The 17,856-nt window shown below is 38.3% G+C and overlaps 1 protein-coding gene across 1 annotated transcript; it reads left to right on the top strand.

The window, feature by feature from the left end:
• Nucleotides 1-264: 264 nt before the first annotated feature.
• TNFRSF1B (TNF receptor superfamily member 1B) lies at nt 265-16,021 on the top strand. Its single transcript, XM_068658880.1, has 10 exons — nt 265-437; nt 7,693-7,795; nt 10,252-10,380; nt 10,995-11,144; nt 12,004-12,097; nt 12,183-12,376; nt 13,108-13,182; nt 14,162-14,199; nt 14,539-14,812; nt 15,421-16,021. The coding sequence occupies exons 1-10, from the start codon at nt 312-314 to the stop codon at nt 15,717-15,719; spliced, it is 1,482 nt and encodes a 493-aa protein (XP_068514981.1). The 5' UTR covers nt 265-311; the 3' UTR covers nt 15,720-16,021.
• Nucleotides 16,022-17,856: the final 1,835 nt, after the last annotated feature.

Below are 17,856 nucleotides of genomic sequence, written 5' to 3'. Positions count from 1 at the left end.
TTTTGCAGGCGAGCAGTTTGAAAGTGAAGAAGCTATTAGTCAAGTGCAGTTTTTCTCAGGAGCGGAGCAGGTCTGAATTTAAGTCCTCTTAATACCATCCTGGCAGCGTGCAGAAGACAGTAGCGAACGCGGTGCGGTGCAGCACGAATGAACGCTGCGAAACGTAAGTTGCTATTTTGGGGGCTAATAAGGAACTAAACCTAAATCAGAGCAGAAATAAGCCCACAGTGCCTGCTGAGGACCTCCCCTAGGATACAGCTTCCAGCTCCGAGGGCGGGGACCGCGGCTCTTTACCCCCGCAGCCCTCTGCGATGCTGAGCCCGGGGGCGGGTGCCCCGGGAGCCTCCAGCTCCGCCTCGCCGCCGGCCTCTGTCGGTGCGATGGGGCCGCGCTGGCTGCTGCTCGCCGCCCTCCTGCGAGGAGCCGTGGGCGGCCGGGTGAGTGCAGGGGGCTCCGGGAGGGGCTGCAGAGGGCTTGTGGGGGGCCCCCGTGCCGGGCCGGGGTCCCCCCGCAATCCTGCGGGCAGGGCAAGGCGCCAGCGGGCGTCTTTTCGCTGTGAAGCTCGGTGCCGTGAGCTGGCTGCCTCCCTCTGCTGCTCAGTTCTTCGGGAGCCTCAGGGCTTTTGGACTTCCTTCCAGCTCGTCCTGCTCCCTTTGGCGAGGTTGTTGTTTTTTTCTGGGTTCCCAAAGGGATGGCTAACCGTTTTTTTCCTGGGTTTTCATTGGAAGTGTGTTGGTTTTTCAGGCTTGTTGGAGTATTTGCAAAGATTGGGAGGGTCCTGGCAAGTGTGGAGTGTATGTCTGTATTTAACACCGTTATTTAAACAGGAAGAGCTTGTTGTGCTCTACTGCATCCCTTAAAAACATTCCTTATTTACATAGAAAAGCCCTTTAATTTACAGCTGAGACCCGATGCGATGCAGCTGTGACTGTTCTATATCTTGCTGAATTACTGAATTCTGTTCTTCAAAGTATCCTGTTACTGTTTAAAGCAAAAAGTTTCATGGGATCTATTTGACTTTGGGTGTATGCTGTGCTCATGTAATGGATAGTGTTTTTCTATTTGATTTTAAGGTTTATTGGACTGTGAAGATAAATGTGGAAATAATTCTGAGATGTCCATTTCATTGCTTTTTCATGGGATGTGTGTGTTATTTACACGTTTATTTAATCATATTAATTGAGCCTTCATAAGACAAATGTTCAGTGAAACTAGGTTAGGGTGTCAGAATGTATATTGAACCTGGAATTACAGAGCTGTCTTTTCAGGAGGACTGGGTGCTGTATTGGGTTTGATAGTACATAATTTTTTTCATCTGCGTTTCATTTTGAATTCAGCCCCTGCTTGTAAGTGGTAGTATTTTGAACATGATTCATATGAAGCACTTTAGACTGGATGGGTTAAAGCAGATAAAGAAGGGAGAGCCTCAGAACTGTGGCAGATAGTATCACCAAAATGTAAGCGTGAAGTTTTGTCATGCTTCTTGCTGTCAGCTTCAACAAAGGGTTTGTATTAAAAAGGAATTAATTTTTCTGTCACCCTAAACATTATCTTATAATAATGGTAAAAAATGGTAAAAAAGCATGGAGGAAAGTTTCAGCATCACTTTTTGCATTGTCCTTGGACTCCTGACAAACCAAAGTCCGTATATGAATTAGAAAACCAAACCTAGTAGCTTCAGACACATCATCTCTGCTACACCACAACAACAAAAAAGCCTGTTACATCAATTTTTAGAAGTGCTCAGTTAAAGAAAACTTGGTTTAGCATTGAGGGAGAGAAACTGGTAAAGCAATAGCTCTTCAGTGACACACGCTTTCTTCATTTTCCTCAGCCTAACTAATCTTAAATATTCTAGCCTAATTCTCTATGCTACTCACAGGAACTGAACGTATTTTTTGCTATTTTGAAGACCTCAGCCATCAGATATTTTTAATTGAAACTTTCTCAATAGCCTCAACCCTAAATGACTGTCCTTTGCAGAGCAGTGGAGCTGCTGATGTGTGCAGAGGAAGCCATCCTCTGGATGCTGCTGGCTGGTTGTAAAGGAATGCTGCTGGTGTGTGGAAGGTGCACTGAGCTGCAAAAGGATAAATGTAACAGAAGATCTTATGGAAAACCCTTGAAATAAAGTCAAGGCAGACTGCTCAGATGCCATTCTTTTTTATGGTCAAAGCTAAGGAGGCCATGGGCGACCTGTACCTTTCTGTTGTACATATCCTCATGTGTGGTTGTTGCATCAAAGTTCATAGTAACTGCAAGTCTTAACAGGCCACTGCAAAAGGCACGTGTGATACCAGCAATGCCATTCCAAGAAAATTCTCAGGCTTGCAATGTATTATTCCACTTGCCTTCCCCGTTGTTTGCCTGTGTAACTTTGCTTTCTGCAGGGGAAGTATAGATTTTAAGTCTTATTAGCTCTGACAGTACCTTTAAGTATCAGATCTTGATTTAGTGGCTGATATCTTTTATTAGGGCAACATTTGGGAAAACAGAACAGCTTTTGGATGCATGTGCTTGAAGTTTTGAAACATAAGAGCTGGTATTCTGGAAATATATGGATATTGATGTGTGGATATAACACACGAGATACTGTGTCTTCCTGCAAACTGCCCTGCATCTATAATTTCTGTATGTTGTGAATAACTTCCATATCCTATACTGTCTACTGCCACCTCGTTTTGGGAAGATGTTCTCATATTATGGTGGTGAGTGGCAGTGAAGTGGAAATCCCTAACAGTAACCAAAAGATACTATTTTCTCAGGAGGTGGGGAAGGTTGTGGTCATCAATCTGTTTGTGGCTATGCAAGGACTCCTGGTTTACACAAATAAAGCTGGATGTAATATGGGAGAGCAGTTCATATAATGGACCTTAATCTTAAAACTTCTTTCAAATACCGCTCTAAGATTAGGTTATGCTTTCAGTATTGTTGGTCTAGCCTGATACCCTGATACAACTCCCACTGATTTTGGTGATAAATGCTGTTATCTAAGACAACTCTAATCTTCAACTGAATTCATTCTCTAAATGACCAGTTCAAATATTTTAAATATAATCTTGTTTTTTCCTGTCTTCAGAGATTTGGTGGCTTAGCAAATGGTATCTCTGTACCCTGAGACCTTTCCATAACAACAGATTTTTATGTCAGAGTCTTTGGTGACTTCATTGTGGTTTCATTTGCGTAAAGACTGTTATACACCAGATACAGTTCCTGTTCAGACTCCTTTGTTTGACAGCTTCAGTTTGAAGGCAACTGTATGAAAAGGAGACCAATAAAAGAAATGCAACAGGATTAAAATATGTGATTAAATCTCTTTGTTTTAAATTACTTCTTTGAGTGAAACTGAAAAGTATATGAATAGATGAATAATTACATATATATATATATATATGTATGTAATTAGCTTGTTTTATTTCTAGTATTGAAATTATTTAAGTTAATTATAGATGAAGTCCAAGAATTCAGGGAGAAACTATAAGGCAGGAAGTAAAACAAATTATTTTTATTCTGATTAGTATTAAGCATATAGGGAATGCATTACATTGGCACATGCTGGGAGAAGTTGACACTTGGACTTGCCTTTGTGGGAGGGTGCAGGCCTCAGGCCCTTTCCCTTCACTTGAACAGCTCCACACAGCACAGACACAGCTGCAGGCCTGAAAGCCACACGGCAGTTATGTACTCTGCTAGTTTTATCTCTTGGTAGGTAGGAAATAGGGAATCTTGGAAACAACCGTACATACATAATGAGAAGAATCTATTCTAGCCTCTCAGTTGGTGTGGAGACTGCTTTTAACACACTCCCCTCCAGTGACAAATTAGGTCACTTATCTACTGGATATCAGAAGCACAGATGGGAAAATGAGACAAAAAAAGCAGGGACCCTTGGAGAGAGGATCTTGAGTAATTGACTTATTGCAAGTAACTTCTGTTGGTAACTTATTGCTTAAAACAGAGATTGCAAAAAATCTGAGTGAGCAGTGTAGTTAAGGGCAAGCACAGAGTTTACTCATTTCTGCTTTGAGTGATTAGGGATTACTCATCCTTCTTATGCAGATATTCCAGCACAAGAACAAAGTGCTAAGATATGTTGCCTAATTTGATTGATTTGCATAGAAATAGACATGTTTAATAATGTCTGTACCTCTGCTGCTGGATAGATGAAGCATTTTGCCTTCTACTTGCATCGGTCAAATGAAATTATTTTAATCATTTAATGAACCCCTTCCAAATTGTTCATTTTGTCTGTGTAAATATCTTAAATCTGTTGCTGTTAGACACTGCTGCCAATTCTGAGAAATGCTAAGGCTATGATGTAAAAGATGAAGCACCAGCTTAACTTCCTTCATGCTTATCTCCTTGCGGAACAGAATCACAGTTAAAGCGGAAGACAAAATATGGGTATGAGAGATACAAACAGTAATAAACCGTAAAGATTGTGGGATAGAATCAGGCCCCTTTACTCATCGGTCTTTCAGACCGAAGTAGCTAATGGATATGGATGCCAGAGAATTTCATTTTGAGCAGCAAATATTGCACAGCCCAACTCACAGCCTGAAACTGGGGAAATGCCTAGAAAAGGTGGGGTCTTCTAGTAGCCAAGAAAGCTAGGAGAAATTTACACCTGGAAAGAGGCCTACACTTGCTCTGTCAGAGTAGGGGATTTGTCTACTGACTTTGTCAGCTTTGGTTAAACAAGCTTACATGGGAATTAACTACTGAAGTTACTGGATTTGCTCCACAGCAAGCCAAGTTGAGCTCATGCATATATATAAATTTGATTTAGGTGAGTCTTTTTTGGTTTCCCATAATGTTCTTTAAGGCTACTTGACAAGAAATTGTCAGTTGTATGTCGTTGAGAGACACAACTCATCAGATAAACTTTCAGGGAGATTTTATCAGTCAGAGATATCCTTTCAAGTACAACTTAAGAGAAACAGATGTGAACCCATCAACCAGTAGGTTTTCCTGTGTCATTAACTCACAAGGCAGTGTTTATAACAGACAATGCAGAGGATGAGATAAGAACACTTTTTTTTTTTTTTTTGCCAGGAAGCCTCAGCAGCAGCAGGATAATTTGTGATGTGGTTTGTTGTATTTCTTTCCTTTTTTTTTTTTTTTTTTTTCCCTGTCTGTGTGTTTTCACTGGAGTGTTTTCACTGGAGTTTTACTATTTAAAATGACTCTTAAGTGCTTGTGTTGATGAAGGTGATCATAGTGATGGCAAAAACGCAACTACAGCACTTTGACTTCTCTTAATAAACACTTTGATCTTTTGTCTCTTAATAAACAAGAAAAGATCTAAAATTAAAAATAGTATTGATGAGAGCAGAACAGTTTTCTTCTCCTTTGTTAGAGTTTAGTGTCAGCTTACACTTGCAAATAGTGTGGTTCCTCTACTACTTGTTGCCTGTTACCAAGTTCAGCATTAACAGTTATCGCTGAACCTAGAAGGTATTGAAGAGACTTATTTTTCTTTTTTTGACTCATGATTATTAATCTCATTGATCACGATGAAACTGATAATGTTGAAGCCAGCCTCCTGTTTCTGCTTCAAGGTCTTCAATCTTTATGCAACCCCCCTTTAAATAAGCTTTCTTAACTGAAACGCAAAACTGGAGGCCAAAGTATTTTTTGGAGATGTATGTGGCTGCAGCCTGGTTCCTGCAAAACAGTCTTTCTTCTCGTCAGAAGGCAAACAACAGTATTTGAAGGATGCAGCTTGCGCTCAGCAGGTGTTTCTAACTTCAGCTGCTCTGCTGTTTAAGGAGATTTAAAAAAAAATAAATGTTCGGTGTCATTCTTCCCCACCCCATCATGGTTTCTAGCTTGCTGAAAAGGTCTTTTCTAGTTTCTTCATCACTTCACAACTGGTCAGTTTCTTGTTAATCTGTGAGCAAATGGGGCAAGTACTGGCGAAACCTGTCCCGTCTTTCTGGTTTTGAGTCTTCAACTCAACTGACTCAACAGAAGAGATCAGAATTGTCCTGGTTTCTGGTCAGTGCTACCAGTGTTCATGGTGGTTTAAATAGGAGTGGTGAAATTTCTACTTCAATAGTTTGGTTTCCTTTTTCCTGGAATGGGTATTCAATCTTAAGAAGGCCTGTCTCTGCCTTCACATTCCCAGGAAAGGCTCCTTCTGACAGTGACTATTGAATAGATGTATCAAGCCCTGTTCCTGATATACAGATAGATAAGAGGCAAAATATTTCCACAAACTGCATAAGAAAATGTGGGTTCCCTTTAAGCAGTTGTTGAAACTGGGAATTGTTAGTCCACTTTGTCAGTAATGTGAAGATATAATAGGTAATCAACATGTTTTCTCAGTAAGGAGGAAGGATATTTTCATTACTGGCCTCCAAATGGCTGGTTCCTGTTTTGATTTCTCTTTTTAATATTTTTTTTAAGTACTTCTCTAAATGTGTGTAGATTATACATGGAACAATTTCCTCAGACTGCAGACAATTGAGCAGTGTCACAGGCTCTTTGAACACCTTCTTTCTGATCTGGCAGGAAACTCCTACGCTTATACTAACGTTAGATTTTTTCTTTTATTCAGTGAGTATGTATTTCCTTTTGAAAAGAGATGGCACTTCCTCAAATATTTTGACACTTGTTCATTGAAGTCATTGATACAGATCTATATGAGCTGAAAATTAGGTACAGTGTATTTTATGACTGCTACGTATGCATTTAAACTGCCGTGAGAGAGGTTTTTTATTACTCTTTTTTAAAGACTTGTAGCCAGTTGCTCCTTTTCAGAAGAAGATGTGCTTTTTTTCAGAGATGTTTTCAAAACATCAAGGCCTTTCTCGTTTAAAAAGGGAATCACAGAGTGTTTGGAATTATAAAAGCTTTATTTTTATTTTTATTTTTTATTTTTCCTCTTTCCTTTGGTCAAACAGCTTTACGGGGTACAGGTTCTTTCACTGAAGGGACGGATTATTTTGCCTGGATATTGCATGGGTATAAGTGAGGGCACAATCAACATTGTGCACAATCAATATTGTGCACAATCAACATTGAGCACAACAGAAGATTCAGTTTAGCATCATGTGTCCTTTACACCCACTGATGAAAACAGAAAGATTCCTTCAAGCATTGCAGTAGTGCTAGACCCACAGCTCCCTTCTCCACCAGGTTGGGAGGCCTGGGGAATATAACAAGAGGTAAAGTCAATCTTTTAGTTGGCTCTAAATGTGTATAGGAAATAGACCTATGATTGTTCACATAGCCACTTTGCAGACAGTGGTTCTCCCTGGAAACCTAAAGGTAAGAATTTAGGTTTCACTCTGGTGTTTTCTCAGAGGTTGCTTAAGTCATGCCAATGAAGAACAGATACGTAGTCCTTTGTTTTAGGGGATTCAATAGTGACCAAGTACGCTGCTAATCCCATAGTTCCATTGCGTTGTTTTGAACATAAAGCCTGGAGAAATTACTTTGTTCACTGTGACAGATTGAAAGCAGATCTTTGAAAAACAGATGAACTACTAAATGGTCTCAGGTGGGTCATGAGCTGTGTGCTCTTCTTCAGTTTTTTGGTCTCTGCTGCTTTCTAGTTCATCAGGCCTACCTGATCAGAAAGGAAGGGGTTATAAGTGCACTGATCTTTAAGTGTTTGTCTCTTTTGACTCTGCTATAGGGTCAGGATGGATTTGTGACTCATGTTTTTTCTCCAATTTTTTCTAGAATTATTCATTGCCTTATACGCCACAGTTTGCACAATGCAGAGACCCCAGAACTGAATTCTATGAAGAAAGACTTAACAAATGTTGCAGCCAGTGCCGTCCAGGTAGCTTTTAAGTTAAACTATTACTTTACACAGTCAAATTCAGACAATTTTCAGATGAGTATAGTACATGTTGGTTATTGAAGACCATTGATTTTTTACTTTTACTGTGGGCTCTTAGCTGGAAGACAATAAAGTACTCTGTCTGTAAAAATATCTGAAGAAGAGACATATTCATCAGAACTGGAGTTGTGTTACAAGTTTAACTTGGCTGGGGCTTATCAGGAGGACCATGTAGGCTGCTGAGCTCTTGTAAGCACAGCTTTGCGTGGTGTTTTAATAAAAGCATTTTTAAATGAACAGTTGGGTTTAAAAAAAGAAAGAAGAGTGACAGCTAACTAATGAAATTACAAATACGAAACATCATTGCAGACCCAAGCCCACAGATATATTGTAAAACTGCCATTTTACAAGGTGTAGCTTAATTTCTGTACTTTGACGTATGACTTACATAAGGGGCTTGCTGCTGGGCAGGTTAATCGCTAATTGCTCATTAAGGGAGTATTGTATTTTACTGTAAATCAGACACTGCAGACCACTATCAGAGACCACGTACAAGACCACAGGAACTGTCTGCTTTGAGGTTATGTCACTCCAGTGATAATTATTAATATTATATATAATATAAATACTTTAATTATTATGATAATTATTTAAAATTTACCTTCTGTTAGCAAAAATTGATTGCGAAAAGAGGAAGAGTGGAGAGATTTAAAAAAATTTTTTTTTTAGGGCATTGTAATGCCATTTGCATATTTTAATAGTAGAATTTTTGCAACAAATTGGCATTATAGAATTACATTAGACACAGAGGAAAAAATGTCTTTGTCTCACAACATGCTGAGCAAACAGAATTTGTCTCCATAAGTGCTGAGTTCCTGTCAGAGAGATCCGGAAGTTTATGCAGGAAATTAGTATTTGCTGAACTAGACACAGTTGTTTGAATTAACTGTAAGTGTCTACATAGATCTGTCAAGTTTCATCTGTTAAAAACATAGTAGAGGAAATACGACAATTCATAATTAATTTTTTTTTTTTTTTTTTACCATAATTTATCAAAGATTGGAGCTTAAATCATTAGCAGGATGTGGGAGGTGGATTTTTAGCTTCAAGTAAATACATGCAAAACTGTCTTGGGAAATAATTTCCATGGCTCGCCTCCAGGGCTCCTTCTTTTGGAAAACATTCTCCAAGCAGTTCCAGAGATTTTTCTTAATTATGTCCCCTTCCAAGCATATCTTCCAGGATACTTCTGTACAGGATATGAGGCATTGACTTTTATCTTCTTCCTCCTTTCATGAAAGGAGGAAATGGCAACTGAAGTGTTTTTCTTTCTCCTGAAAGGATATGTTGGAGCTCATGTTTACTTAGTGCCACCACTGCACTAAACTCTGGTTTTGGTGAGAGGCATTGGTGGAAAGAGGAGTAGCAGGTAGTTACTGGAAAAAGGACTAAAACCTGACAGTTCACCTCACAGTGTTCCTGGAGAAACTACCTTTACCAGCTTTTGATACTGTTTGGAGTGCCAGTAGCTTCAGAAATTCATTGCTTTGTTGTGTTAAGACTGGCTGATGATAGGACTGACTGAAAATGTGAAGGAAGAAGAGTGAGCATTTCTAAAGAGCTACAGCTCATGTCCTCTCAGTATTGACTAGTGCTAAAGTTCTAATTCAGCTCTGCTTACTGTGACGCTTTATTTCACCTTCTTCATTTGCTGCTGTTAACAACAGTAAAAGCAACACCCAAATTAGAATCATCAATGTTGGAAAAGCCCTCCAAGATCATGTGGACCAACTATCTTCCTACCACCAATGTCACCCACTAAACCATGTCCCCAAGCGCCACATCCAACCTTTCCTTGAACACCCCCAAGGGATGGTGATGCCACCCCCTCTCTGGGCAACCCATTCCAATGCCTGACCATTTTTTTCTGTGAAGAAATGTCTCCTAATTTCCAACCTAAACCTTCCCTGGCCCAACTTGAGGCTATTCCCTCTAGTCTTATCACTAGTTATCTACAAGAAGAGGCTGACCCCCAGCTCCCCACAACTTCCTTACAGCTACCTGAAAGGAAATATACCATTTTAGCAGGTGCCTGACTTCCAGCATGAAACACAATCCTGTGTGTTTCACCACAAAACATAGGGTAAAAATCTTAGTTTTATGCACCGTGTTAGCTGCATCTAAATACATGCTGAAGTGTTTTGTTGAGGACTGAGGCTGTCTTGTTTTGAAGATAGTTGGAATCCACTGATCAGGCATGAATAATATAAAAGCCAGAGTTTCCCTGTGTATACATGCAGTCCCCCTTTAAAGCAGTACTTTCTTGGTATGCATTACCAACCTGATAGTGATGATGAGGGGAAAATGTTTCTATGGCTGAGAAAGAGACTTACCTTACTCAACCCTTAGTGATCTTTTCCAATGAGATGCTTTCACCATTTGTTTGTTTTCTATAGGTCAGTATAAGACAGAGAGCTGCAGTCACAGTGTGGACACAAAGTGCAGTCCTTGTATACCTAACACGTATACAGCCATCTGGAATCGGTCTCCTCAGTGCTTTGCTTGCTCACCACCCTGCAGGAAAGGTAGGCTTGAATTAAGAAAAAGAGATTTGTCTTTGACTGCCTGCTCAAAGAGATGGCTTGGTTTAAATTTGACTTTTCGCCTAGGAAAACTCCTAAATAATGTTTGTTTAGGACTTGTATAATTCCATTCTTATGCATTTGCTATTTGTAAAATTTTGAAAAAAAAAAACAGGGTATAGACTTGTAAGGACCCCTTCCCTCTTTCTTTATAAGCCCTAAAAATGTGACACCAGTCTTATATTCTTGGAAGGTAAGGTGCTACATTAATAAAATATATACAAATGTCATAAGTAGAGGTGAGCACAGGTAACACAAATGTGCATATTTACGGTTATGGTACTATATACTGTCCCTGCAGCTGCAAGTAGAGTTTCAAGTGTGAATTCCACAAATGCAAATTTCGAATCTCCAATAGAGACAGACAAAACTCTTCTGAAAATGTAGATGTTGAGGCACATAATGTATTTGTGTTATGAAGTTATACTAGCCTGAAACTGCAAAATTGTCTTTAGTCTGTGGTATGCAAACATCACCTCATATTCAGTTGACATATTGCAGACTTTGATTTTAAGTGTTTCTAATGTTATCTTGTTTTATTCTTGTTTTAAAAACAGGATTTGTACAGAATCAAACATGCACTAGTTCACAGGACAGAATCTGTATTTGCCCACGCAATGAATACTGTATTTCAAAAATATACCAGAACTGCCAGATATGTAGAGTGCATAAAAAATGTGGAAAAGGTTACAGAGTTTTCAAACAAGGTAATTTAATTCTCAACTTTCAGAATCGACACACAAAATAGATCTAGTGTATGAAGATGGTTATTTATTGCTTAAATAGTTCATTGATACTTTTGAATCTGCTTCCAACTTGTTAAGTTACATTTGGTAAAATACATTGTGTATTGTTTTTTATTTCGCTATAGTTTTGCATTCTTTTTAGTGCAAGAATTATCATAGCACATAGACAGTAAAGACACCAACAATATTCTCAAGAGGCATATCCAAAGGAAGAGAATGCTGCAATCTTTTATTGCCATATACCATAAAACTCCCCAATCCAACTTAATCTGCTTTTGTTTTGCTCTGCTGTGTGATTTCTTCCATACATGTCAGATTCAGGACCACATGTTTCCTGTTTAAATCCTTGAAGCAGGGCATCCGGTTGAATTTTGCTTACAGTAAGTAATGAAGATTCTATGCTGCCCAGCAGAGTGAATCTCTAGTAGGTGATAAAATTCACATGATAAATAATATCCAATGAGGTGGAACACTGAATACCATTAAGAAATTAAGAATCACTTTAAAAGATACAGAGCTCCAACAGAATTCAATAGGTGATCAGCCTCTTAGGGACCAGTGAAAAAATCTCCACTTTGTCTGTAGTGCCACATTTTAACGTTTTGGTAGGTTTTAACCTTGACTATCAAGGGTACCAAAGTAACGGTTAATTAATCTTCTGATTTGTGTGTGGGTGCAATGTTTCAAATTAATCTCTCCCACAACAGTCAGACTGTATTTTGTATACCGCCCCTGTATCACTTTCAGGATCTGTACCACAATTTGATTATTCATTTTTGTTTTTCACTATATGACTAACTGGAGTTCTCTTTCTTTAAAGGAACGGATAGCACAGATACAGAATGTAAACCTTGTCCTCCTGGCACTTTTTCAGATGAGGAATCTTATAATACCAACTGTACACCACACACAGTGTAAGACAGAGTTTCTGTCAAATAGCAGTCTTTATCTGTATACAGGGTTGCTTTCTTTTCTAACTTCTCTTTTTGTTTCTTGCAGTTGTAAATCAGTGGCTGTTCCAGGAAACAGCATGAATGACACTGTTTGCCATGACTCAGGAAGAGCAGATGCCACAGTTCTGCCTCACACTGCTGTAAACATGCTCCCAATCCAAAGTTCAACTTCCAACAAACCTGACGTAATAACTCGACCTGTCATGCTAAACTCTGTACCCGACATATCTCACATCATCGGTGAGCTATTAACTCATTTAAAGTCACTTCTGTCTGGCTAGGAAGCAAGATTATCTGTAGTTGACAGCTTCTTTCCAAAACCAATTACCTGTACTTAAACAGAACCTCAGAACAGCTGAGTTAATTCAATGACACTGCTTGTCCTGTGTTGCATAATATTTACCTGTACATCTGCCCTGCTCACTGCATTCCACGTTGTCTTAGGTTCTGGGCTGAGGCAAGTTTGACTTCATAAACCTCCTGGAAAGAGGTCTTTGGAGACTTCTGGCAGCCTTTTCCAAGAAAGAGAATCCTTATAGCATTCACAAGTGTGGACATATTCTCTCCTGTTCATAGTCTATCCAGAAGGCATGTATATTTAGGAGTATTCAGGACTGCCTGGCTTTGTATTTTATGAACTGCTCTTAGGCTGGTGAGATACCTTTTGTGACTGAGGCCAAAAGTCTGTCCTCAGTTTTTGGAACAGGAAAATTCAATATTATTTTGGATGGAGTCTGAAAATGAGACTTTGGAATTCAACAATGGAGGCCTCAAATGTGAATCTCAGACACATCTGGTACTTATAAATTAAGATTTATAACCATGGAAAGAAACTACAAAACTGCTTCTTTCTAATTTTGTCCCTTGACAGACTGACCTGCTAAATCACTTACCTGTTTTTTGGTGTTGCTGTTTTCTGTTTTTTTTTTTTTTTTTTTTTTTTTTAATTGTTATTATTCTTTTATTTTCAGGATCAGTAACAGGGCCATTGTTATTGGTCCTGTTAATCACTGTTTTGGGATATTGCTTAATCTCAAAAAAAAAAGGTAAGATTCATGAAGCAAAACGAAGCAGTTCTTGTAAGTATTGTCACCTCATTTTCTACTAATTTGAGCCTAGTAGTTGACTGATGTCTTAGAAGGTGCTAGCTGGCTTTGAAGCTTTTCTCGTTGCTGCTTATGGATGAAGGATCACCAATATGTAGATTCTTTGACATCTAATAATATACAAGTTCATTTATATTTTTTTTCAAGGGGAGAAGGCAATGCTTTACAGATTCCTGCCTGACTCGCTGGCAGCCTTATAGCATCATGAAACTCTGAGGAACTTTTGACACCATTCCTCTGTTACATTGGGGGGTGAAATTTGGCCAAATGATTCAAAAGTCAAAAGGAGAGAGACTACCAGAAACCTCGTGCAAAGCAGCTTGATCACATAAGCTTTGCAGGCACAGATAATCAGAATTAAAAAATACACCAGGAATTCCATGTGTATTTAGAGTAAAAATTTCTTTATTAAATCACAAGGTGAATTTCAGCTTAATACAGGATTACACCAAGGCAAATATCCCCTTGATATCTCTCTTGTTCCTTAAATTTTAGACAGTTTTCTAAACATGCAACGTGTCAGGGGAGTTGGACAACTGTGGAAACAGTTATGCTCCTAATGGAGCTTGTTAAGTGTTTTGTGCTTCACTTAAGTATTGTGCATTATCAAATATTATAGTTATCATTAAACAGTCACAACCATAGTTTATTGTTACCTATACCTTTTGTCAATTACCCTATACTAGAAAAAATATTAATTTATGCAGAGGGTTCTCTTTGCTCACTGGCAAAATTCAAGGTAGCTTACAAACTTAATACAGTATAACTTTCAACGTTTAAAATCACATGTACTAAACATGCATTTGGAGTTCACTCCAGGAACAGACTAGCTGAAAGAGAAGCTCAGACTAGCTGAAAGTGCAGCTTTTGCAACTGAAACAAATTTTGATCCTAATGAACCATCTTTCCTCATTTGCAGCCCTTGCATACTTGCCACCAACTAGAGAAGCAGATGCGGTGAGTGTCACTCATTTCTTTCCATCTTCTCCACTTTAACATAGAATCATGGAATTTTATCTAATTACATGTGTGAAAAAAAACACACAGCAGAAAGACAACTGGAGTGAGAAAGGGGTGGTTTGAACCCCAAGCTTAGAGTGTAAGATGTACTTTTTATAATCTATGACACTCATTTTGTTGAATACCTAATGAGCTAGTAGGAGTCTTACTTACAGTCATCTCTACACAAATGGGGATTATTGGTGGTTTCTTTAGCTGCCCAAGTACTGACCAGTTCTTTGCTAGTGTTCGTTAAAAAGATAATTAATGTTTTGCAGTTTTCTGCAACTGTTTCAGCCTTTTTCCCCTTCAGAGAAGCAGTGTGACAAAAAGATAAGAAATACAGGATCGCAAAGCTCCAGCAGCTGTCAACAGGAGGAGCAGCATCTCTTGGAAACTCCTGGGTCAAGCAGTAGCTCCCTGAATAATCCAGCTGGGTCTGCAAGAGTCAGTGTAACAAATAACAAGAGCAATGAAAAGAAAGAAACAGAAAGATTGCCACAGCAATATTCAGCTGCAGAAGGTTGTAAGCTTCACAGTTGTGGAGACAGACACAACTCTGCAAGTTCAGGTAAGAGTCTCTCAAAGAATCTATTATGGAATGTTCCAGAACCTCTTGAAATTTGATTGTCAGTTATGAGTCTTTTTAGAAGTTTATATGAGAGGATAAAACATTATGCTGAACATGGCTTCAGCAGAGAGAGCATTTGGCTTCAGCAGAGAGGGTATTTTGTAAGCTTTGAAAAGAGAAAGTGATTGTTTTAAGTTGTTGGCCTGGTATAGTAGAGACCATGCTCAATGGAGGAAAAAGTTATTTGCAGATTAGGGGATCAGAGTGATGGTATCTGTAAGTGGGACAAATGGACAAAGGGAGCAGTAAGAAATGAACATTGTCCAAAGCATTCAAAATGGAAACAAATGGATAGGGGTTTGGCTGGGATCCAGAGCTCTGTCTTAATTTTTACAGCTTCTTTATCGCTGGGATAATACTTAGATTTTATGGTACCATCAAAAAACTAAAAGGTTGCAGAGCCAGTTTACCTAAATTAAGTGAAGCAAGAAGGTATTTAGTATCTAATTTAACTTTTAAGTCAAAGAACCAGATATAAAAAAAAATCCAACTGTCCTGTTCTGCGCTGCATTCTTCCATGCTTAATCTGATTTGTTGCTCTTCAACAGAACACTCTGGTAACGGAGGAACGCAGGTGAATGTGACTTGTATTGTTAAAGTATGTAATCCAGATTGCAGTTCCCAGTTCCCAGAACAGGCTAGTCCAACTAGCATGGATTATGGAAACGTTCATTATTATTCTCCAACAGGGGAAGAAATTCCCCTTTCAAAAGAAGAAAACTCCATGAAAAAAGAAACAGAAATTCACATCTCAGTGGAAGCCAAGGACAATTTACTTCAGGACTTACTTACCGAAGAAAAGAAGTTTCCTCTGGGTGTTCAAGATGTGGGCATGAAAACTGTTTAAAGGAGATAGCAGATCGTACACTGATTGACTGATAAATTCATCAGATAACCTCTTATTTCTAAAATAAACATGTTAAATGTAGCATTCCTACAGAGACTTGAAATCTCATCTGAGTATAGACATTTATTTTTTGAAGTTTTTAATCTCTTCTTTGGCAGCTTTGAGAGTTGAAGGATCACCACTGCAGCTTTGAAAAAGTTACGACTTTTTAATGCTTTATCTTTTAAACTGAACGGCCTTCCTTCTGTGATACCCTGAAGAAACCTTTGCTAGCTTTGAAAATAAATGTTTTTCTAACTATATGCCATTTACTTTTCTCCTGAAACTTCTTGTGATGATAGTTTGGGATCAGGTTTGCCACATGTGTTCACAGTCATGTTCTTGACCACTTCTGAGTGACTGGATTAAAATTATCAGTCATACAATGCCAGTGAATTATCCATGTGATTTTAGATTTAAAACTACTGTGTTTAATTTCCCATCCCATATTTTCAAGGATTTGCTTTTCTCCAGCCTCCTGCATATTTATTATTGTAGTTTGCTTTTTCTCCTTATTGGACCAAACTTTTCAAATCAACCTTACATATATCTAGGAGTGGAATCTTTTACAGGAGCTTTTTTTTTTTTTTTCCTAGATTATAACTATTACGTCTAAACAATAGCATTATTTCATTAGCTGTACATAGTTCATTTATTTTAGAAAGGAAAATGTAGATTAAATAGTTATTTTCTTCAAGTAGAAAACAATTTTTTGTAATTGACAGCTCTAAAATTTGTCACATTTGTGTCCTGGCTGATTTAATATGGTTCCCTTTTTTGAGGTTTTCAAGGCTAGCCATGAACCCAAAGTATTATTCTCTACATTCCAGTGGATATTAGAGAAGATCCAGATGAATATGCGGGCCAGGCAGCTCACCTCCACTGATCTCATGAAAATGACGCTCTCTTGATGATTGCATAACTTAATCTGTAAAAAGTGGAATTGACTCAGACCTCAGAACCAGAAAATCCTGTTGTCCTCCATATTTTGCTCAATGCTGAAGATCCATCCACGTCTTAGAGAAAATTAGTAGAATAGCATTTATTCTACAGCTACAGAAAAAAAGTCAGACTTTTTAAAATACATATTTTAAACTTACAAAAAAATTAAGATTTATTAATATTTTTTCTAGATGTGGAAACTGACAAAAAGGTCTTTAATTCTACTGTGATTCTATGAAGAAACTTTTTACAACTGTATATTAAACTTTTATTTGAGGGTCATTTTCAGAAAAGACTGTGAAACTGGAAACACTGAAACTAGTGCAAAATTAGGATGTAGAAAAAAAGAGTTTTATATAATATTTTGAACCTCTTCTGTTGAACAGAGTATTTTAATATCTTGCTCATCAGCTCCCAGTATTGGGACCACATGGAAGAAGCAGCAGCAGCTTTTTGAAGAAGTTTTAAAAATGTCTAAAAAAGAGGATCCAGTTATGGTATTTAATTTACTGTGTTTTCAAATTATGGAGGAGTGTGACAGAAGGGAAATCTAAGTTTTACAGGGAAGTATGAAATGTGCTTGTATTTGTTAATTAAAAAAAGACTATTTTTATACTTGTATCTTCATGGTTCCTACCTCTCTCCTAAACAGAATTCTAATTTTTAGAGTGGGTTGTTTCATTCCACAGGCTAAACCATGGCATTCAAAACAATTTTATTTCTTACTGTTACTGCCTAATTAAAAGAGGATTTATCCACTGCAGTCTCATCTCCCATTGTTTGTGCATAGGCACTCTGGAGAGGATTTTATATGCAAGTATCACTGTTCTATTCAGACTTGATGAATAGACATAATCTTGACCTCCTGTCTGTCCCAATGGACCTTTAATGCTTTTAAGAGCCAAACAGCTTTTTATTGTGACTTGCTTCACATTGTAGTTTCTGTAACTGGCCCATAGTGTTGGTGGATATCAGGCCCAAACACTTCAACTATTCCACTTCTGGTACATATACTGTGTTATGAACCTGTTAATCTCACTGCAAAGTCAGTCACAGGTTGGCTATGTCTGTCTGCAGCAACAGAATTATGACATTAGTGTGGAGTTGAGGAGTGAAGAGGGGAAGCATGCTGTAAGTGCTGTACCTGTGAGCATCA

Source organism: Anas acuta, chromosome 22, assembly GCF_963932015.1.
Source record: "Anas acuta chromosome 22, bAnaAcu1.1, whole genome shotgun sequence".
Lineage (NCBI taxonomy): Eukaryota > Metazoa > Chordata > Aves > Anseriformes > Anatidae > Anas > Anas acuta.
Note: the sequence above shows the minus strand (reverse complement) of the source record. Positions and strands in the feature narration are given on the sequence as shown.

Bases quoted from the DNA above. Each gene is read 5' to 3' on its own strand.
- TNFRSF1B (XM_068658880.1), top strand. From the start codon at position 312: ATGCTGAGCCCGGGGGCGGGTGCCCCGGGAGCCTCCAGCTCCGCCTCG. The intron at 12,377-13,107 runs GTGAGCTATTAA...TTTTATTTTCAG, and splicing joins CGACATATCTCACATCATCG to GATCAGTAACAGGGCCATTG. The intron at 13,183-14,161 runs GTAAGATTCATG...CCTCATTTGCAG, and splicing joins CTTAATCTCAAAAAAAAAAG to CCCTTGCATACTTGCCACCA.